This window comes from Chiroxiphia lanceolata, chromosome 6 (assembly GCF_009829145.1).
Source record: "Chiroxiphia lanceolata isolate bChiLan1 chromosome 6, bChiLan1.pri, whole genome shotgun sequence".
NCBI lineage: Eukaryota > Metazoa > Chordata > Aves > Passeriformes > Pipridae > Chiroxiphia > Chiroxiphia lanceolata.
In genome coordinates, this window is record NC_045642.1 from 24,492,671 (window position 1) to 24,515,813 (window position 23,143).

General features: G+C 37.2%; 1 protein-coding gene across 1 annotated transcript; it reads left to right on the top strand.

The window, feature by feature from the left end:
• SPI1 (Spi-1 proto-oncogene) lies at positions 1–22,230 on the top strand. The gene is made up of 5 exons (XM_032692122.1): positions 1–364; positions 6,861–6,954; positions 14,506–14,693; positions 18,400–18,556; positions 19,229–22,230. The coding sequence occupies exons 1-5, from the start codon at positions 320–322 to the stop codon at positions 19,543–19,545; spliced, it is 801 nt and encodes a 266-aa protein (XP_032548013.1). The 5' UTR covers positions 1–319; the 3' UTR covers positions 19,546–22,230.
• Positions 22,231–23,143: the final 913 nt, after the last annotated feature.

The following is a 23,143-nucleotide window of genomic DNA, read 5'->3' on the forward strand; positions in this document are numbered from 1 at the left end:
AGCGCTCTGATAGACCCAGGGACTATCTTCCTTCTACAGACATTTGATAAAATCAGGAACTTCACATACGACTTGGAAAGAAGTTCACCTCAGAACCTATTAGGGCAAACTATGAAAACTTGTTAGGGTCCTTCTCCTATCCTGAGATCCACCACTGCAAAGGGACTTTACAGAGTCCGAGGATCTCAGCGGATCTCACTTTTTTCTTTTTTTCTTTTTTCTTTCCTCTTTTTTCTTTTTTTGATGTCATTTTTTTCAAGTCAGTTATGCTGGATGTTTGAAAACTGAATTAAGAAAAATACACTCAGAAGTTGGCTGAATGTTGCAAGCTTGCAAAATGGAAGGATTTCCCCTTATTCCCCCTGTGAGTATATTGGGTTTATTCCTAATACGTATCATTGGGCTCAGTAGAAAAAGGCAAAATAAACCAGGTATTATTATTTGAGAATATCTGTGTTTTGGTCTGTATTTGTAGTGTCAGGAAGTTTGGCTTAGGTCAGTCTATAAAACTAGTGACAACATGGCAGTGAAAGGGAAATTAACATTTCCTCCCCAAACTTGTATCTGATTTTGATCTCCATTTGTTTTCACAGATTAAATGTATGGTATTTTTGTACAACACGAATATAGCAAGCCAGTAAATCTCTTTTCTTCAGTGTTGCCTATGTGATATAAAGCCAAGTCTTTCTTCAGATTGTAGTTATTAATTATCTGGAGTCTCTGACATGGTTTATGTATTTAACTGTCTACCAGTCTGTGAGAGAAGAGTTGTTGAATGCTTATTTTGTGTATTGCAGATTTTAGAACTCTGTGCTCTTTGAAATGATAGCATTTTAGTTTCTAACTTCATCTTGTCTTGAACTGAATTCTCTTGAATTCACTTATCCTGAAAAAGTAATTTGCGAAGGAGAGGAAAAAAACCAGTCCTTATTTGGGAGTTTCTAAGTTTTCTCTAAGGTATAAATTTTTCTATGTGCTTATGAGGCTGTTTTATCCTTTTCTGAACTCTGAAGTATTGTGGAACTGCTCTAGTTTATCTTATGGTGAGTTCAAAAATTATTATTTATGAAGAACATAATGTCACTAACCTGTTTTTCAGAAACAAACCTTAATGAGAAATCTCTAAGTAGAATGGATAAAAGAGGCCCTAACTGGATTTCATTAGGTTTGTAGTAGAAATGCCTCTGAGGCAGGTGCCAGATCAGGTGGTTTACTTGGCTTTTTATGTGGTAGATGACTTACAGCAGTTGCTATACATGTGTCAGAGCACAGAAAGAGACAATGCAGGTTTTTTAACAAAAACTTGTATCGAGTTTTCTATTTGTCTTGTCCCATTTAATGAAGGCTAAAGTCATATTTCCTTATCTTCCATCCAGAACAATGGTCCTTTGAATTCCTGTCATATTCGGTATTTATGCTGACTGAAAATATTTGTCTTCTTTTTGGGGGAGACCCTTTATTCTCTCAGTTTATCATCAGTGTCTCTGATATTCTCTTAATTTATCATCACTGTCCCTGAAATCCCCTATCTACCCAAAGGACAAGAAGACTTTAAAAATAATTTCTCTTGAGTACATGGAGTTGCCAAATGGACCTACTGTAAGTGCATTAGAATAAAAATCTGAAAAGAAACTGAGAAAATGAAAAAGTACACAGAGATTTCTTGATGTGTTGCTTGTTGGGCTTAAAAAAAAAAAAAGTGCAACCTAAATCTTGTCCTCAATCACCCCAGAAATAAACATCTCCATAAAGAAAAAAAAAAAAAAGCTAATTTTCTGTCCTTTCATTCACTCATAGACAATTTTTCTGGACTCTTTTTTTCAGTATTTAGTTCCAGGGCAGATATTAAATCTAACACAGTTTCACTCCTATTCTAACCTGTGTTGCAGTTAATATTCTGGTTGAACTCCTTTTGGTTGAAAAATACAACAGGCAGTAAAAATACAATTACACCTTACAGAAGCACTTGATAGGGCAATTTGAGTTTTATTTTTGTGAATAAAATGTCCAAAAATTAATAATTTTGTGGTTTGTACTTTCAAAATTGCTTTAAGTGCACTTCGGGCACTGCCAGTTAGAGACCTGCACGTCTGTGGCTCCCGGGGCTTTTTCAAAGGGGAGACATAGGCCTGTTTCTAGGCAAGGGTTTCTGCTGCAATACTTCCCTCCTCCACCCCTCCCCGTTCAGTTGAGGGTGGGTCTGTAACTGCCTTCCTCTTGACTATGCTAGAAAACTCTTACCCTTCACTTGGAAAATGGTTTAGGTTCATTATTTAAATGGTTTAGGAGTATACTATCTTCATCTGAAAATTAGGAATTTTGTATGGGAAGTTCTGCAAACTGGGTCCATGTCTTCCAATGCATGAAGAACTAAGTTTTGGTATGAGTTTAAAAATTATTAAGTCAAACACACTGACTTAAAGAGGGTCCCAGTTATACATGAATCTCTAAGTAGCCACCTTTGGCTACTTAGCTGTAGTCACAGCTTTGAATTAAGTATTTTTGCATGAGAGCAAAAATGCCCCACAGAAGTACTGTGTTCCACATAACTGCTTTGCCAACACGGTCCAGTGAGGCTGGCCCAATGAGTAATCATGCTAATATTTTTACTCTTCTCTAAAATAGTTACACTGTAATTTGTTTCCAAGAAAATACAGTTAATCTTGGCCTTAAAACTTGGCAGCACATCACTGGAAATTGTGTGAAGTATTTCTGAATCACATGCCACTGAATAGTTATATCAAGGTAACAAAAAAGAAGATCATCATTTAGTGAATTTACAATTGCCTGGAATCATCTGACAAAGTCTTGGTGAATAACAAGACTTTTCAGAGTGCTATTAAGTTCAGTATATCTCTCTTAACTAATGCCAACCATGCTTTCTCTGAGTAGTTTTGTGGCTTTTCCCTAGAGTTTCAGGCAAAGATGGAAGATGAAGGCCACTCTTCATTTGCCAAAGTCTGTGACAATTATGAGTTCCTAACAAAGCTTTCTGTCACTCTTTTACGTGAAAACAACTGATAGCTTGTCATCAGTTATATATTACATTGTAACATAAGCCATTCTTTGCTTTTTGTCATGGGAAACAAAACAGTTCAGTGTCATGGAAGTGCTATCAGTAAGATGATGAAATGAGTGTGTGGGTGGGGACTTCCAGAGAAAGACAGGGCAAGTGGGTAAAGATTGGTAAAAGAGGCAACAACAGTACATGGAGAAGCCTCTTCTCTCTAACTAGAGAAAGAGTTTTTAATGAAACTTAAAAAAAAAAAAAAGAACAACAACCCCTATTAAAAAAACAGAAACAATTAAAATCAGGTTATTGGAAATAGCTTCTCTAATGAATAGGAGAAAAAAATCCCACCTTCCCACAGGATAATCAGAGAGAATACATTCTATACTATCTCCTTTTACCACTGTCTGATTAAGTTTTTATAAACAAACTTTTAAATATTTAATATACCTCTTCCTCTGTTAGTTACTGTATTTTTGAAGATCAGACACTGAGATGGAAAATAGTGCCATTACAAGTCATTTTTGGGGACAGATTGGTCCAGGTTGCATGACTTAACAAGCATATACACGTGCATATCTTATCAAATGGATCACTGCACAGAAAACTAACTCAAGGACAAAAATTCCAAGAATCCATACTAAAGACATTTTGAGCCCCAAACTTTCAAAACAGAGCTTATAGTACCCCAATGCCCTATATAACAGCAGACTCTTAGATGCTGAGTATCTGCAACTCGCTCTGCAGCCAGCTGGATCTGTAAATATTAAGTGAATCACTGTTTTAAGAGTCTATTTAGCACGTCTTCCTTTAGCTCTAATCACTGAATACACATCTGAACTTGTAAAAGTAGCTTTTCAATGGTAAAATACTTCATTCTCAGCTCAGACTGTGAGACACTATTGCCTGTTAATGTATATTGGTCTGAAATGGGGGAGTTGGAAAATCTTTGGGAAGAGACAAAAAAGGAAAAATATAATTAGGAATAGTCAAATATTCTTTCCTGTGTCTAAAATGTGTATTTGTTATCTACTTTTGGACTGATGCTTGGCTATACTCCTGTAAAGATGTGAGTGACAGATACTTTGATGTAGCTGTGGAAATTTTAACAAATTAAGCCTAGATTGACAGGAAACTGATCCCTTAGGAAATTTGTTTACTTTTGGCTGAATAATTATCAGAGTTACAAACTTGGATGCATTTAGGTATGATTTTTTTATATATAATTTCTGTCAGTTTCTAGTATTTTAGTTGAAAAGAAACAAAGATTTTTCTTTCAAACTATATACATTTATACGGCTTTTTTGACCTCCATTTTTCGCAACTAACATCATATGCATTAGCCATTTGGATGTTGAGGTCTCTCCTTTCATAAAATATGACTGCTTTCCTTTCAGTTATAACAAATTTACCATTCTGAATATGAAGGCACAAGTTTATATGTTTTTCAGGTTGGTGTTACTTAACGGGAAGCATATATTTATAGAAAGGAAATAGGGGAGTGGGTGAGCTAATTTGCAACGATAATGAAAAGTAGAAATTCCATTCAGAACTTTATCCTAAAGAGAGCAAACTACAGTCTCATTACTTTTTCTTGTCAGAGATCAGAGTATACCAAAGGTCGAAGGTATGGAGATGAGTGAATACATATAACCATAGAGAGAACATCAAGAAAATACGTAGAGAAAAGCCAGAGGCATCAGAAAGAAGGCACATTGTACTGGCTTCTTTGACTACCTCTCTGAAAGTTGGAAAACAGCTTAGCATTAAATCTCTGTGTAGATGAAGGGCAATTCTATCAGAATCACATAGATTTGGAAATGGAGACTGTGTCTGCATCCTCTGGAGACTAGAAATGAGAAGAGTCTCTTCACTGGTATTTCTGCTGTGGACGCAGTTAAATGACAGTTTGCCCCTTTTCCTTAGTCTTTCCTTTAGATTGTCTTTATTGTGGGTTGTCATCTTCTCAAGATTGCCCCAAAGCAATTATCCACCACCAACAACTATATTTGGAGCTGACAGCTAGGCAATGGATTTTCTCCTGAGTCTTTGAATATTCCATGGATCTGATTCCCACCTAGTGTGTATTTTCTGGAAGCCATGAACTTTTAGACAATCTTACCAGTGCATTTTAATTATACATTAATATAGCACATGACTGCTACTAAGGATTAACCAAGGCCCAAAGTAAATTATGAAAGTTTGGGGGTTTGTTTGTTTGTGTTTGTTTTGATTTGGTTTTGGTTTTCTTGTTTTGGTTTGGGTTTCTTTGGGGGGATTTGGTATGTGTTCTAATATCTTAATCCTCAGAAAAAGACAATCTTTAAATTCTCAGATTCCAACAGAAAGCACTGAAGGAGTTAACCAGAAGAATTAAAGAAAAAAGTCTTTTCCTTTCGCTAGCAGCTTATCTACTACCTCCATCTGGATTTGAATGGCAGCTGCTACCTTAGGTTTCATGTTCTCAAGTAGTCTAGAGAGGGAAGAAAAAGAGAAGCTTGCCTGCATTTCTGTCATGCTGTAACCATAGCATAAGCTTACAAAATGCAGATGTTCCAAAAATGAGACAGATTTATGGAGGGAGATAAGGGATTTGAGATATACAGATAGGTGTATGAACATGTAAATATAGGAACATAAAAATATGTCCATCATCTAAGTTATCATGTTGTTTTAAATATTTGTCCTTTAAAGTTAGTTATGCTGAAGTCATTAATAGAATTAAAATGTTTCTATTAATGCCTACTAGGAATAATTTCCTTTCAAAAGAAAAAGCAAGAAGGTGTTTGAGTTCTCTTTTGCTGTTGACACCACAAGAATTTGTTCAGATTGGAAGAAAATATTGTAACAAACTTAACTGGACTAAAGTTTAACAAAACCCCATAGAGTACATTGTCCTTCTCTAACTCCTCACTCTGGAAAAAAACAAGAAGGAACATTAAGTGAAGCAATGAAACTGTGCAAAGCTAATAATAAACAGCTGACCCTTATTGCAACAACGTAAGATCCTAATCAATATTCATACTGGAATACTAGGCCTGGGGAGAAAAAGAAGTGGGAAAGTAACCCTATATCACCTGTTCTAAGAAGATAGAGAGAATTTTAACCCTACAGTTAAGCATCCAATAGGTCACAACTCAGTATTTGCCCCACATTTGGAGTTTTTATGTCTTCTCTGCACATATCTAAGAGGCCTGTGTAGTTGATTGGAACCAGCAAACATTTAGAGTTTATTTTGGACAAAAATCAAGAAAGAAGATGGTTTTATGCCCTCTGTCAATGTCATTACCTGCATACAAACTGGCACCACTTAGTCAGACCTCCTAGAAACAATCAGAATTATATGTTTAGGCAAGTTTCAGCATTCTCTTTTGTGTGCAATAATAATAACAATAATAATAACTATAATGACAACAACAACAACAATAACAACTATGACAATTATAACTATAATAATTACAATAACAACAATAATATAATGTTTGCTACTACCAAAGAAAATATTTCCCTGCCATGCTGTGCCTGATGTCCACAAGGACTCTAAGCAGTATCCTCAGAAGGCCCAAGTGTGGGATACTAAGGACTTGTATATTACCACAGGACAAGTTCTGCTACACAAACTGGGTGTCTTTTCTACTGGGATTACTCTTTTTCCTTTTTTTTTTGTTTTCAAACCAGTGTTTGGTGTCACGCATTTTATTCCTGCTGATTCAAAAATAACTTGAAATCTCCCCTTTCTTTCCCTAGGCAATATAAAATGGGTTGACATCACCCCTTCACTAACTATGTGAATAATTTGGAAGAGATTTGTGCAAACTTATGGTTCTAAAAATTCCTCTTCTTTTTACAGCCCTCTGAAGATATGGTACCCTATGAGTCAGACCTCTACCGACAGCCCCATGACTATTACCAGTATCTCAACAGTGACGGAGAAAGCCATGGTGGTAAGTCAAAAAATATCTCCTTGGAGCATAAAGTCTCACAGAAAACAGATTTAGGACATCCAAGGAAAGAATAAATTTGTTGCACTGATCTATAATGTATAGACACATATTTTCAAATCAGAAACCAACATTATTTTATTCCACTTAATGGTGCTGTTCCAACCCAGCAACTGCAACAGGGTTTCTCTGAAAGAGAATTTTAGAAAGCACTCTATGATGCTAGGGAGATAGGATCTCATGATCTCTATCCTTCATTATCTTTGCTGTATTTTTACTTTCCTCTGCAGACCAAAAGCACTCATCTTGTTCCACAACTCTTTGAGAACATGGATTTGCAATACTGTATTTCTCTTCTTGTGTTCCCATTTCCAATTCCTGTCTGACTTAGGTCCTAGATAATCTATTTTTGCCTTTATTTTAATTAGATTTCTTTGGTATTTGGCCTTTTTTAACTTCATATATTTCTTTCTTTCTTTTTATGTCTTTTGCATGCTGCCACACCTAGCTTTAACTTTCACTCTTCCTCCAGTACACCCAAGTACTTCCTCTCTCTAAATCTATGTAAAACTTCCTTGTAGCTGTTTGTATGTAAACACAGCTCAGTATAAAAATGCTGTATAATTGTTTATTACTTCAATTTGTGTACGTGATTTCAAAGCTTTGGTGCCTATATTTTGGTGTTTTCTGGGCGCTGCACTGGACTCTAAATCAATGCAGAGGTGATGTCTTGTTTTGTGAATTTTGTCTCCTGTGAAATACAATGGTCCAGCAACACCACCCTGGAAATACCTGAGTCAATATTGACTCAGGAAGGAAAAGCACCGTTCTACTGTATTACTTGTCGCAGTCCCTGCAAATCCTGGAGTTTCCCTGAAAGACTCCCACTGATAGAGCAACTAGACCCATTTCTGCTTAATTTAACTCATTAACTACTCACAGTATAGCACTGTTTTGCCTGTGGCAGCAGAAGCTATTTTAAGGAACAGTTAGTTACAGTAGAGGATTATTCTGAGCATTTAGCTGAAAAGATACCTACCCAAATTTGTTCTCTACATTGCATTCAAGAAATGCCAATGGCATTCTCAACACCTGGAGACAAAGAATTAATTCAGTTTTTATAAGTTATCTCATGGCATCTGTTAGTCACACTAATCAAACCCAGCAAATTCCGCATGGAAATTCAGGGTTTTTACATTATACCCTGTAGCTGTTTACACACTCGTAAAATGAGGATAACATTGATTATCGCAAAAGGCAATTGAGACAATTAAACAATAAATATAAAAGATGCCTTGTAGGAAAAAGCACTGGGAAATAACTTTTCTGTCATTACATCTAGGCTATCTCAAGCAGAAACATCCCTTTATTTTTCATAATTTTATCATCCCATCTGGTTTACTTCCCATTTTTCTATTGGAAGGCTGTTCCTAAGGTACATTTCTCAGATCATTAACATGTTTTTACTCATCCTAATGAACACAACAAAAACTGAGTAGTTACCTATATGGGTTATAGTCTAAGCAGTACCTAAACACCCACTTTGAACAGAAATTTGTCTGTTCTCAAAGTTGTGTGCATTTGTCCAAAAGACCCAAAAACCCCCTGTTTAATGTTTTAAACTCCTACAGTAAGTGCTTATGGAAGAGGCAACTTGAGCCCAGCCTGAGCATTTCAATCAAATTTTTATTTATGAAAGCAACCATGGTTGTGTCTAAATATCTAATGTGCCCTATGCTGTCCTGCATTTCTCACAGTCCAAAAAAGCAATGAACAACCAAAGAATAGAGATGAAGACTGAAAACCACGAACTAACTAATGCATTTTTCTTCTTTCTTATAAACACTGAAAAAGTGAACTTTGGCTTTCATTTTGTTTACATGAAAGAAGTAGTGGATCTTGAGAAGCGCTGTGCAGAAGAGCAGGAAAGGGACGCCACAAAATACTTTCAGAAATATGTACTGAGTGTTCAGAGCAATGAGGATAAAAGCATGGTGATTGAAAAATGGAGGGGAAAAGGAATAAATAAAGTGATAGAGACAGAACCTGATCAGATAGGGGGGGAAAAAGTAGAAAAAAGAACAGAGTTCAATTTGGGGGACAGTGAGATCACTGGCAATGCACAGAAAATAATTTTGCAGGTCACTCAGTAGCACTATGGACCTCAGTGTAAAACTACCAGTTAATGTAAATAGATTATACTAGACAGAATAATACTTCTGATTATGCCAACAACGGACTGCTAAAGAAATAGAAAGTTTTCCTTAAGCGTCAGACTACCTCTCTCTCACTGCTAGCAAACTAATTTTGTGAAAGGGAGAGAGCAACATCTTAATCTGTAGATCTGTGCTACTTGCATTACTGTCACTTTTCTCAAACACAATGCTGAAGGCAACCCTTACTCCATATTTACATGAAGAGGCATAAAAAGCACACAAAACAATGTTCCACTAATATAATACGTAAGAAATCTTTGCCAGTAAGTGAACAGTAGATTCAAAAATGCACCATAATATGTTCATCACCACAGGTATTGTGTGCAATTATTTTCTATACTGCAGTTTAGCTATTTTTTTAAATACTATAATAAACAGAGACACAGTCATGCAGGACAGAAGCTACTTCAAGTGATCATGTATTAGTCCATCACCCAAGCCTGGGCTTGTAAGTCTGTAAATGTAACACAGCATATTTTGTAACACTAATGCAATCTTAGTAATTACAAAATTCCACTGCAGCTTTGTCTCTAAGTTATTACTAATCATTATTGCTTTAGGAAAAATCACTTTTTGTATGAAGCTGAATGCTGACTCTTGTTCATTTTGTTTCTAACCTCATGGAACTTACTAGATCTAGGGTTTTATTTTTGTCCCACCTTCTGGAGTAACATGATCATTTAAGAATCTCAGCTTTGATTTTGTTAGGATCCTGGCTCATGCAGAAGTGGAGGAAAGTCCAAACATGCGAATCTTAGTCTTAAATGCCATATAAAAGAGAGAAAGAATTGCAAACTTCATTAAAAAATCCCCTTCACTCAAAGCCATTCTCATGATTTGTTGGGGTCTGACTCATAGGTATTTGAACATTTGGAATTATTAAAATAATGAAGTTTGTAAAGTGGGAGTTAATGAGATCCTAATATTATTATAGGTAAGACTGGTGCCCTGCCTAGAAGCACAGCATTTCTCCCAAGAATGATTCTGTTCAAGACATTAATCAAGACATTAATTTTCCAGTGTCCTTCAATATTTTTCTCATTTCCTCCATGGGGTTTTTCCTTGACTTGTTTTTTCAGACGTTGGAACATGTAAGCTATGCGATATGGGACTGTGCAAGAAACCCTCTCCTAGTTCATCATGTGTTGGAAAATCTGTACCACCCAGGGCAGAACCACCCAGAAACACTAGCCCAGCCCTCACAAGTGCAGCCATACCAGCAGTCGTCTCCTCAGACGAGGCAGAGCACTGTGCTGACAGAGCTGTTACATTTCCGGTTCAATAGCTGGCTCATGAATTTCTGCATGATTTTGCACTGCGTAATGCCAGTTTAGACTGTTGCTCCACTTTTATTATAAATACCTTCCTTAAGCTTATTTCAAATTCTAACTGCTGGTTCTAACATTATTCAGCTATTACAAGAGCAAAGCAATTTACAGTGATCAGAAGATAATGGAGAAAGTTCAGTCATGTTTTCTCACTCATGAAGTGAGAATCTACCTCTATAGTGAATATTAACACAATACCTTTAGGTCCACTAATGCTTCCCAGCAGGCTAACATCCTCTCTGTCATGGGAGGGAGCTCAGAATCCGTGACTGTCCTTCCTCTAACCTTTCACTACATGCAAGACCAAAACAAACATGATCTCCATGTCTCTACAAAAGAGAATTTTTTTCACATCCTCTTTCACTTCACACGAAATGTCTCATAATGACTCCATTGTGTAGCTATAGCTTGGCTTTTAAAGACATTTTCCTTTACCCAAAGAATAGACACTTTCCATTTCTATAATTTTTCTCTCCTGTCTTTTTTCTTCCTTCCACCTTCATGTTTTAGAGAAAACAATAGAGTTGCTATGTGTTACTGATGTGACACTAACAAAAAACGCAGAAGTAAATAGTTGCTGATAACTTGAATATCAGCAGACACAGATATTTAGATGATATTTTTTTATATTTTCATGTGCAATAACTTCACCACAGAGGGGCTTGTGAAGACAGATCTGGAATTTCTCTTTTAATGTTACTAAACCAATATTATTTTTCCTAAGCATCACTGGGAAATTATAAATAATTTAGGAAGAAGTAAGGACCTTTCCTCCTGTCACAAGTTGAATATTTGGACAAAATTATGTTGAATTAATTTCTGACAGATTTATTTTGTAATGTAATATTATTATGTGATCACTTTAAGGCCTACATGCAGCGTTAATACTACTGTTCTGTTACTGTATTTTTACAGCAGCACCGAAATCCATCATAAAGAAATTTAGTAATGAATAGGGTAAATAGTAAATAGTGATTAATCTTGGTATGCATAAATAGTGTTCCATAGGTTAAGTTATTTGCCAAGGGAAAAGTTTAAAAAGTTCTGGAGCAGTGGTAACCTTGTCATAGGCTTCAAAAAACTAAGAGGTATCTTACAGTATAGAAACATGACTCACGATAAAAGAATATTTTAGAAGAATCCAAAGTAGACCACTTGGAGCATGCACAGATACTCATAGCTATGCATGTTGGAAGTGGTCTGTGTTCTCTCTTGACCACTGTAGTTGCTGCTAGTAAGAAATTCCACAGCTGAAGATCTACCATTAACAGCCTCAGAGACCTTTCCCTGGGCTTTGTCATCATAACAATTATGCATTGATCTCTTCCTCTCTTATAGATTATCAATGACAAGGGGTCATCTGACAGAGCTCTTTCTGCACAGTGAGCAGAGCCAGATCATTTTAAGGAAGAAGAGTTTAGATCACTCCTGCAATGTATTCTCAACACTTTACTGTGCAGAGCTGCCCATGGTATATGGGGCCTTAGTGGTTGGCTCTACTTAGAGAAATCTGTGGCAATTTAACACAGAAAAAACGCAAGTTAGTATGGCTCAATCTTCCAACTAAATGGAAAAATTTCACACTGAAAGTGCCCGAAGCTTCCTATCAAGACACAGCCTTAGACAGTCTATGGATTCAAACTCAGACACTGACGTTTCCTGGGTTGGTGCAGATGTGGATGTAAAAATATCTGGGTTCTTTGCACACATAAAACCAAATTTTTTACCAGAGAAACCAAAATTTTTCTCTAGCACTGCAACATGAAGAAGTGCTACCGTGTACTGTAATTACCGTGCGGCTATAAAATCCATAGCAGCTCACAGAAAGCGCCACACAAAAAACCAAAGAAATTACAAAGTAATGCAGCAGCTCCCTGAATGCTTTTGTAAGCACCTTTCTATCCCTTTCTTATGCAGTGAGGTGATTTATCCGTGAATCAGAAAAGCAGGAAGGAAAAAAAATAAGCCCTGGTGTCTTAAGTTGTCTGATAGAGCCTTCAAGTAAATTTCTACTGGTCTGAGCATAAAGGCAGCTAAAAGAATGTACAACTTTTTAGGTACAACTATTTTTGATACAAGCATATCACTGAGTTCCCTCTAAAGGAAGCCACATTCTGGTTACTCTCCTGCATTTCAAATCCTCAATGAGATTAGACTTAATTGTTTGAAACATAAGTGGGGAAGGATGAGGAGATAGAAGCTGAAAGAAAGAATGAAACTGGTATTTCAGAAAAAATATTAATAGCATATTAATGTCCAGATAATACCATACACAATAACATCATATTCCAGAATGAGACAATTGTTCCTCTATAAATTCAGCACAACACTTAGAGCACTGTGTTCAGTTCTGTTATCAGAAGGATGCCAGCAGCTGGAAGGGAGCTTGAAGAAGTGCACAAGTAAGATTAGAGTAGTGAATGTACTGATTTATATTGAAAGACTGAGGCCTAAATACATGCAACTGGGTTAAGTGATAATTAGAAGGAGATTGCAAGGGTACATGACAGTACATGACCTGAAAACATGTGAAGGGTAGGACAGAAATTATTTATAATAATACAAGAGAAGAAAACTTGGAATAGTAAGGAATAAATTACGACTGCTGTACTGAATATAATAAAGACATTTCAGCTAGGTATAAATTATGCAAGGAAAGTTAAACTATGGAAGGTTAGTTTCTACTTCAGTCAGAGCAGATGACATGATGCTGACATTGATTTTAAAAACAGGTTGCATATAAATGTGTGCACAATTAAGTATGTATTGCCAGTCTTCGCGAACGAAGATTTGGGAAAGGTCTTTACCCTTCGAGCCTGCGCAGTGGATTTTTTTAGGTGAGACACAGTGTGCGTTGAGCTGAGCCCACCCTTTAATCCTAAGGTTCATCTGCCGGGGCCGAGCAAGCTTGGACGGTGGCAGTGAGGTCCTCAGGACGTAGGTTTGTTTAGAGTGACCTTATGGATGGATGGATGGCCTTACAGGGCTGACGAGCTCCATCTGCCCGGGGGACTACCCTGACCGGGAATCGAACCCGGGCCGCGGCGCTGGTGGTCTAGTGGTTAGGATGCACAATTAAGTATGCAGCTACTATCTGTAAGAGAGAAATAGAATTCACAGTGCTCCACATTTTTTCTAGAAGATTTTAAATTTTGAGCAGCAAGTATGAAATTCTAAAATATTTAAAGGCTTATGTTGAAGTAAAAACCCCAGAATCTAAAACTAAAAATTATATGGAATTTAGTTTCAAAGGTAAATGAATCAGGAAACAGGATGGTGGTTAAGTACTTCTTTATGGTTTTGAAAAAAAATCCAAATTGTCACAGGAATTTCAAACATTCTGAAGAGATAAAAATGGTCGAGAAAAAGTCTGCATCAGAATTTAGCCACACTGTAAACAACGTGCACCAGACTGCCACAAAAGTTTATCCTTTTATTTTCTAGTATTGCTACTTAAAAATGTGTGATATAACAACACGTGATAACAGGAAATATCTAAAAAAGTGCCTTTTCTGCAGCATTCCTGAAATTTTGCTAGCACAGTTAAATAAGGACTGAAGATAACTGCAGAACAATCTTTAAATTTTTTCTACCTCCTCATTTCCATGCATTGAGGAAGAATATAATAAGAATATGACAGTATATAAATCAGTAGAATTTGTTGCCTCAAGAATGAAAATGTCTTGAAACTTGTTATGGTCTTTTCTTGAGAAAGGTGCCAACATTAATGTCTTTTGCATCTTGTGCTAGATTATCGTTGAAATCCATCTCATCCTCTAAGAGCATTGTCCTAATTAAAGTGGCCTAAGTATTACTTTCCAGCCGCAGGAACTGATGAGACTAGGGAAAGAAACCTTACAGGGATCTATACAGATTGTCACTGGAGACAGGTCAACAGGGATGGTGTGGAAAGAGTAGAAAGGACAGCAACAGGAGAAAGAATCAATGAAATCCAGGTAAATGCCAAATTTCTTAATCTTGTAATGACGATCTATTTTTACTTTCTTTAGATCATTACTGGGAATACCATCCACACCACATGCACAGTGAGTTTGAGACCTTTGGAGACAACCACTTCACAGAACTGCAGAGTGTACAGCCTCCTCAGCTACAGCAGCTGTACAGGCACATGGAGATTGAACAAATGCATGTCTTGGATTCTGCAATCCCAACCACACACATCGGACTCAACCATCAGGTATGGTTAGCAGCACTTACTCAGAATTTTGGATGACAACTAATGCTAAGGAAAATAATGCATGAGGGGATGCATACTCTTATATGAAAGAGATTGCTGAAATTAATTGCACAAATTCTTCCTGCACTTGATGCAAGACTCTTCATTCTTGGGACAAATGTGGTTTAAGTATTCTTTTTACCTAGATAATGAGAAGTCATGTTCCTCAAACTGTCTAAAAAGACAATTGCATTTTGTGGCGGTGTTTGGAATTTCAAATTTTTGTTTAATTTGGAATGAAAATCAACCGGTTTGTAATTCTGCAGATGAACTGGACCTGAGAAGCTTTGCATCATCCTAGCAAGGGTAGCTATGACTTCCGAGAAGTATTCTGAGCCTTGAAGCAGTAGAAAAGTTTTAAATATTTCCAAGCAATCCTGACAGTTTTACATGACTTGTGTTAGAAATGCTAACAAGCCACTAGTAATTTTACCGCAGGCTAAGAAGGACCCACTTGTACTTATACATGGGAGTAAATAAGTCACAAGCCAAAACACACTGTCCTGTCTTTGCTCGGATTTTACTTGAAGCCAGTCATTTCTCTGTATGAAAAAGATACATCATTATGCAGTGAAGATAGTCACCAAAGCACCAATGAATTTTCACTAATGCTGAAATTATAAGGGGTTCCATAATACTGCAAAGATAATAAGCATTGTGGGTGTTGAGATCACATTTAACTCTTGATCCTACAAGAATGTGCCCAAAGTCATTTCTAGTAGCAGTAGAAAGCTGAGTGATCTTGTGCTAAGGAGTTTCCAAGGCTGGCAAGGTACGCACAATGTCCTAAATACAAGACAGAGTAGAACTGAAGTCAGAGAAAAAAGCATTTTCTGATTACAGTTCTGCATATAAAGGTACCGTTCTGAAACTTCATGAGACAAACCGCATGCATGGAGTTGTCATTTGGGGTTTCTTTGTTCAAAGCAAACTGAAAGAAGAGAAAAATAGAGTGAGCAAGTTAACACTGTCCACAGGAAACTGACTGCAAGCCTTGAAAAAATCAGGAATAAAATATAAGATGTAGATCAAACAAAGAATTAGGAACAGAAAATTACAAATATAAAAAATGCTTCATGGAACAGCAGTCTGTGGAAAGCTTCGAGTCGTTTAAGTTGCTCGGGACAACTGCTAGTACCTAATGACCAACCATTATCTCTGGCCCAAGGGCAAAGGATGAAAATGAGTCCCTTTATGAATGTCTTTGGAAGCACAACAGAAAAACAAGAGGGGGTGCTTCTGCTTATCTCACTTCATTCTACTCAGCTATCATCTTTCATTTCAGGATGAAAGGCAGGGAACTAATTTTATTACAACTTTCTATAAAGAGCACTGTGGTCTCTCTCTGCCCCACCCCACACAAAGCTGCAGATGTTAGTAGGTAGAATTCACCATTACCCTCCTTTTCCTTACCGACTGGAGGCCTTTGGCTTTTTACTTTAGATTTTTTCCTACAGTAGCTCATGCAAATGGTACTTGGCATGCTCTGAGTTTTACTCTGCAATGTATCTCAGTCACAGTCCCAGGCAAAGAAATAGAAGTGGGAAGCAAGTTTTAATCCTCCACTGAATTTGCCAGTTACTAACTACACCCAAGCTTGTCATGTGATATCAGAGTTAGAGTTTGTAAATAAAGGCATAACATTCAAAAATATTTCTTCAATTTTCTGTTGATATCACGTTGTTTTGTGAAATCAAATTTGAGGCTTAAGCTGCTCTTGAACAAGATTTCTTTAAAAAGTTTTGTTAGCCTGACAACAGGGGTCTCACAAATAATAATATAAGAAAAGAATATTAATTCTGGAGGCAGAATGAAAGAAAAAGTTGAAAAAATGTGAGAAGAACTTTAGAAAGAGGAAAACCTCACATGGGTGCCATAGCCCCTGAGACAACAACAGAATATGGAAAGTAGCTAATAGTTTCTTAAGTTTTCTCTCTCCAGAATTGTATTAGTAACCTGGCTCTTTCTAACACACTGGCATGTCCTTTGTGACTCTGTGTAACTTAACTGTGTGATACTGTATTGGCCTATGTTGAGTTTCAGGTGAAAAGTAAGTGTAAGCAAAAATACAACAGTCAAGAAAAGTGGGGACTGCATGAGAAAAGCTTACTTAACTCCCCAGGCAGGCCTCTGCAACTACCTTTGCCCGTGAGACACTGTACCCCTCCCTCCTCCACTACACTCTCCCACCATCCCACTCCATTCCCAAAAGGACAGTTTCCTTACTCCCACACCAACTCCCAGAGCATTCCAGGTTTCCACAACCTTTTTATCTTCAGGAGCAACAACGCCTGTTCTCCTCCCCTGTAAGACTCTGTCCCACCTTCTCATTCCCCTTCCCCCATGGCAGTCTCTCCATTCCTTCCTACCCCTGAAACTGCAGCTTTTTTAACTGTAAAAAGCTAAAGGTGACTCTGTGGTGAGGGCTGAAGTTTTGCTCTTGGGGATCTGGCAGGAAGCTTACACACACTCTTGCCCAATCCTGCCCTTCCTGCCCAATCCGCTCCAGCCAATCTGCCGACTCATTAACCGCCAGCTGCTGCACCCCAAAACCAGCCCTTTGCACACGCCTTATTGGGACATTTTAAGCTGGTGCAAAACTCATCTGAAAAGCACCACTCAGCAAAGTCCAACATGGGGTGGGTGGTGTGACTCATGAACACCCATTCCCCACTTCAGTACCTAAAGTCCCACGGGAAGGGTGCCAGGTTCAAGCCATCCTTTCTCAGTGAAGGAAAAGAAAAGCAGTTCAAAAGAAGCTCACCTTCAAGGACTATTATCTGTCCCATTTCATCAAAACTGCATTCTATATGCTGCTGGGTTTGGGGGATGTTGGCTGGTTTTTTGTAATGAAGGAGCTGAGGTATATTCCACACTACTCCTAACAACACCTCTATATAAGGGCAAGAGAATTTAACACAAGAAAACTTGCTTGCTAGATTTGCAGATGAGAAATCCCCATTAATGGGGAATTTTCAGATAGCCACTCAGGAAAACAGAATGTGAGCCAAGATGGTGTATCCTTTATCTTAGTATTAAGGCTATTCCCCCCCTCATGGGGGAAATTCAAGACAGAAAGCTGACAGACCTGCGTAACCCCATCTCCAGATTTGGATGCAGTCCTGTAGGGATTCAGTGCTGTCAGAAGGTGCTATGCCTGAGAAAGGAAGAGGACAGCAGAGCTAAAGCCAGCCATACTAAGGCAGAACTGTTCAGCTCTTTCAAATTTAAAAGAACAGCTACAGAAGGACTGTGTTAGCAAAAAGGTTGTTCTCAAAAGCAATTTTACTCTGGGGATAAGCAATAGGGATCAGAAAGGCATTAGGAAGAATGCAAGCTGTGGGGACGTGTAGGGGAAGAGGGGCAATATTATTTGCAAGGATATAACATATGGGAAAGTTCTGACTTTAACAACCTTATTTCTCCTTCCCTCTTTTAAAAGGGCTTCGTTGTACGTGTGTAAGTGTTGACTGTTTTCTGAAAGTGTTTCTTAATTGGATGGTAGTTATTATAAATGTCAACAATTAAGTCACTCATTATTACACTAAACACTCATATACCTCTTATTTTCTCCCCCCTTTTCTCTGTAATTCTCCTCATTACATTTAATTCTGATGCTCAACTCTCTATCACTGTCTCCTCTCTCTACTACTCTGTTCTCCAAAAGGTGTCCTATTTGCCCCGGATGTGCCTACAGTACTCCTCTCCACCTCAGCCCAGTTCTGATGAGGAGGACATGGAGAGGCAGAGTCCCCCATTGGAGGTATCAGATGGGGAGAATGATGGTGTGGACCCTGGGCCCGGAATTATGCATGGAGAAACAGGTCAGTGAAAACAGAGGGACTTTGTCAAGCCATGTGGTAAGCAGCTGTTATATTACCTTGATGATAATTAATAAAACTGTAGAACTGCTGTGCTTGTGTTCTATCCCACTGCCATAGGTTTCGTTTCCCTGAGTCCTTGCACCCTTCTGTCTTCCTAAACTTTTACAGCCATAACTGTGTTTATATCTCATTTCTTCATGTACTCCCACTGCCTCCTTCTTCTTTGCTTATTCAGGCTTCTGAATGGAAAGGGATTTTGCCATTTCTACTCCAAATTCAATTAAGAGATGGGAAAACCAAGGCAAGAAGGTCAAGCAAGAACTGATTTAAAAAAATATTTAGCTCTCTTTGCTCAGTACCTGAGAGTCACATTCTGCATAACCTACCAAAATTAGATTTAGATTAGTGTCAAAATAGCTATGTTTTTCAATTAGCTTCTAATTAGAAAATTAATTTCAGAACAAGGGTTTCGCCTTTGGAATTATTCTTGCTTTTTCTTCTTGGTACATCAATCCACACTATGTCCTCACAGTGTTACACTGTTTATTGTTATAAATGCTGCAAACTGAAGAAGTCACAAGCTAGCTGAAACAGTTATACACTTTCTGCTGTTTCACCAGGAACTATACACAAATCATAATGATCCACTGAGTTTCTTTGACTCTCACACAGGCAGCAAGAAAAAGATACGTCTGTATCAGTTCCTTCTGGACCTTCTTCGCAGTGGGGACATGAAGGACAGCATCTGGTGGGTGGACAAGGAAAAAGGTACTTTCCAGTTCTCCTCCAAACACAAAGAAGCATTGGCACATCGCTGGGGCATCCAGAAAGGCAACCGCAAGAAAATGACCTACCAGAAGATGGCACGGGCTTTGAGAAACTATGGCAAGACAGGGGAGGTCAAGAAAGTTAAGAAGAAGTTGACCTACCAGTTTAGTGGAGAGGTGATGGGAAGGGGGGTCACTGATAGGAAGCATTATCCTCACTGAGGCCATGGGACCCTAAGCAAGAAAAATATTAAGGCCTCCTGGCTGGATACCAGCAGAGGAGATGGACACATCTTTCTCTTTGCTTCCTGTGCCCCCTTCTCTGCCTTTAAACAGCCTTTACCATCAGATGTTTCTGGTACGAATTCCCTTCTTCAGCATCTGAGAATCCTAACCATGACAGAATTCTTTGCTTCCATCCTCCAAGTTGGACAGAGTTGGGAAATTTAAACAATGTACAAATATATTATTGTCAGGAAAGATTTTTTTTTTTGATTGTATTGTAACTAAAAAATACAGCCGATGAAGTTTTGCCTCCAAAGGTGGTGCTGTGTCACCCACAGTGACACCGCGATAGCTTTCAGCTTTCAAACTAGCATTAATACAGGCTCTGCCGCAGCTCTCAAGGCTAGAGAGAAGTTTGCAGATCTTGGAATGATACTTGTTCTTTTAAATAGTAATAACATGTACATATTTAATAAAATTAGATATAATGAAGTTCTGGTATTTGCATAATAAATGATTACTTCACAAACAAATCTTGCTCATTCAGTTATGCAGGTATAGGTCCTCTGTGATGTCTGAATAAAAGGCACGCAGGGTTATAGGGCCTTTTCCATCTGTTGCTACTTTTTAATTTACCTAGAAACACCGTCAGTGCTGTCAAACTCAGTAAAAAATATAATAGGTGAGATACATTACTGTGAAAGAGATTACAGTACTGAAGTAAATTTAAATATACATAGATATATAGATATATGTATTTGTCACTATTTTTTCCAGTGCAAACAAAACCCTGCCAGTTGAATAATTTCTATTCATGTATACCAAGAATAGCATTTATAGCTCCGTCTGGTCTAACATAAGAATTAGTCATATTCTCCTGTGGTTTCAGTTATTTTCATGCTCCTGTTGCTTCTTCTGGCTGTCCTCCACAGTGATATCTTGATTTTAGCTTATGAAACTTTCTTAGAATGAAGTTGCATTTAATCATGTCTTTGCAGAATTTTAATACAAAAGAGTTTCAAGATTTTAACTGTGGAGTTTAGTCCCTACAGTAAAACAACTAATAGTAATTAATAACAACTTCATTGTATAGATTACACTCAAAATGCAAAATAAAAGATAACTCAATACCTGAGATACCATGGTAAATTTACCCAGTACATCTAAACATAGAAATGAAATCCAAGGTCAATCAAAACTAAGAAAATTATCATTTTAAATTTTAACATTATTTAACATATCTCATTGGTTTTCAAGCACCCAGAAATCAGGAAAACATCATGACTCTTCCAAAATATATGAGGTAAAATGAGGCAGATCTAGAATGAAGAGAAGGGGTTTGTTCAACAGTATTGATATGCGGTACATCATGCCAAATATGACAATTTGGAAGTCATAACTAAGTAACCTAACTAATTAACTTGAAATTTTTCAGAGCTTGCTCCTCACTGAAACCAAAAATCATTGGCAGTGATGAGCTTTTTACAGATCTGAGTTCTCAAAACCATATCTAAACATAGTCAGTGTTATCTACACTAACAATCTCACTGTGGAAATAAAAAGTCTGGTGACATCACTGGGCTACAGTGTCTCCTTGGAGCCAAACAGGAAGAAGTTCCTGCTTAAAAAACATCACAATGTGCTACTTCCCAGTTCATGAACATGATAAATATGTCAGTCAACAAAAAAATTAACTGAGAATTAAAAGCAAGTAAGGGCTTCAGAATTTTCTCTATCCAAGACAAGAATGACAAATATAAATTGCCTCTCATATTTATAAAAAATCTTACAATTCAACTTTTAATTACTGGAGGATCATGTATACTCTCCTAGTCAAATAATTTTCATTCACTTAGGGTTAAGATAAGTCAAATCTATGAAACAAATTAAGAAGATATTTTGTTTCTAAAATTCCACTGGAAAAATTTATGTCCTATAAACAACATCTACATCCATACTGCAATTTTAGGATGGAAGCTGAAGACACTGAAGGCAGTTCTCAGAGGTCTAGAACAACACTCAGCACTGACATAATATGGGTTTCTTCAATGCTGAACTAGAAACTCAGGACTTTTCTGCTTCGTATTGATGATGATTCTCCACCACTGACTTGGAATTAGAAAGAAATAAAAGACATTTGCACTCATCAGACTTGCAGACTTGATATTCAAGAAAACTAGAGTAATAATTCCTCTCTTCATAAAAATATCTTTATCACAACCATAGCTTGAAAAGCAGAACTGATCCTTCTCTGATGATATAATTTGGAGGAGAAGGATCATTTCCTCTTGCAGGAAAACTATGATAGCTGGAAAGAGTCAAATAGTGAATTAATTGTGGAGATGCTTAGGACATCACAAAAGCAATTTCAAGCTTATCAAAAGCTTTCTAAGATCAATGAGAACTACTTTTCAGTTTTCTTAGTAAGTTTTGCATAAAAACCAGTTAGATGCTGGATAAATAATACAAAATTAAAATAAGCATTCAGACAGAAACAACAAGAACTTTTAAATGAGCTATTTGAGCACTGTGTATTAATATAAAATGTTAATTTAGAGCATCTACTTGTACTTGAATTAAAGAATTTGCATTTCATACTGCTTTTGACGACAAGTAATGTGTAAATGGAAGAATCTGAGAAAAATATTTCGGGGGGCAGTATTATTTATAATTAAAACTTTTAAAAATACTATTAATATAATTTAACAAGCAGGTTTAAAATTTTTGTTATTTCCAAAGTTGGAAACTTTTTCTCTTCCTCTTGTTAATGCTTTGAAATACCGTTTCTAAAAATATTTACTCCCCATCTGTTTCTGGTTAGATTTTTCATCTGTGGCATAAAGAGTGAATAATCATGTGTTGCAGCTGTGAAGGAGACCAAATGATGATGCCTTTCTGCCAAAGTACTGTTTGTATCCCATACAATCCAACTATTCTGGATGGTAGGCTGTCTAATCAAGCTGAATTATCGCCATTCCGTTGCACATGCAAGCAGAAGTTTTTTGGCTGTTTTAGACAAAATACCGTAATTAATGTGACAAAATCACAGGTTCTGCAAAATTACAGAGGAGCAAGCATTCCATTTTCTCTGAAGGTGATGCTGTGCCAGACTGGCAGACACACTGGAAAAAGGTCAGTCAGGTCATTATCTGGAGAGATCACCCATGATTAGTGTAAGTTCATTGGAACATTTTGCAGCTCACTGCTGTTGGAGATCATCAATCCTCTTTCAAAGAAAGTATTCATACTACAGCTGGACATTCAACTTATATATGACCTTTGTAGCCTGCTTTAAAAACCACCTTTATTGGTTGATGAGTGGTTCCTAATCAATTTTTGTGGAAAGATTAGTCAGAGAACTATTGCTGACCTAAATCCAAAATGCTGATTGTAAAATATTTTAGAGTCCTTCCAGCCACACATCAGAGGCGTAGTTGGTAGAAAAATTGCACTTACTATACTGAGGGATAATCTGCTTGTAATAATTTACAGTGATAGCATATATTTTTTAATTCTACTCAGTCAAAGAGAGTTTTAGACATTTCTAGATCTGAGCAACTATACACCTACATCAGAGAGAAATGCAGTGAAAGGT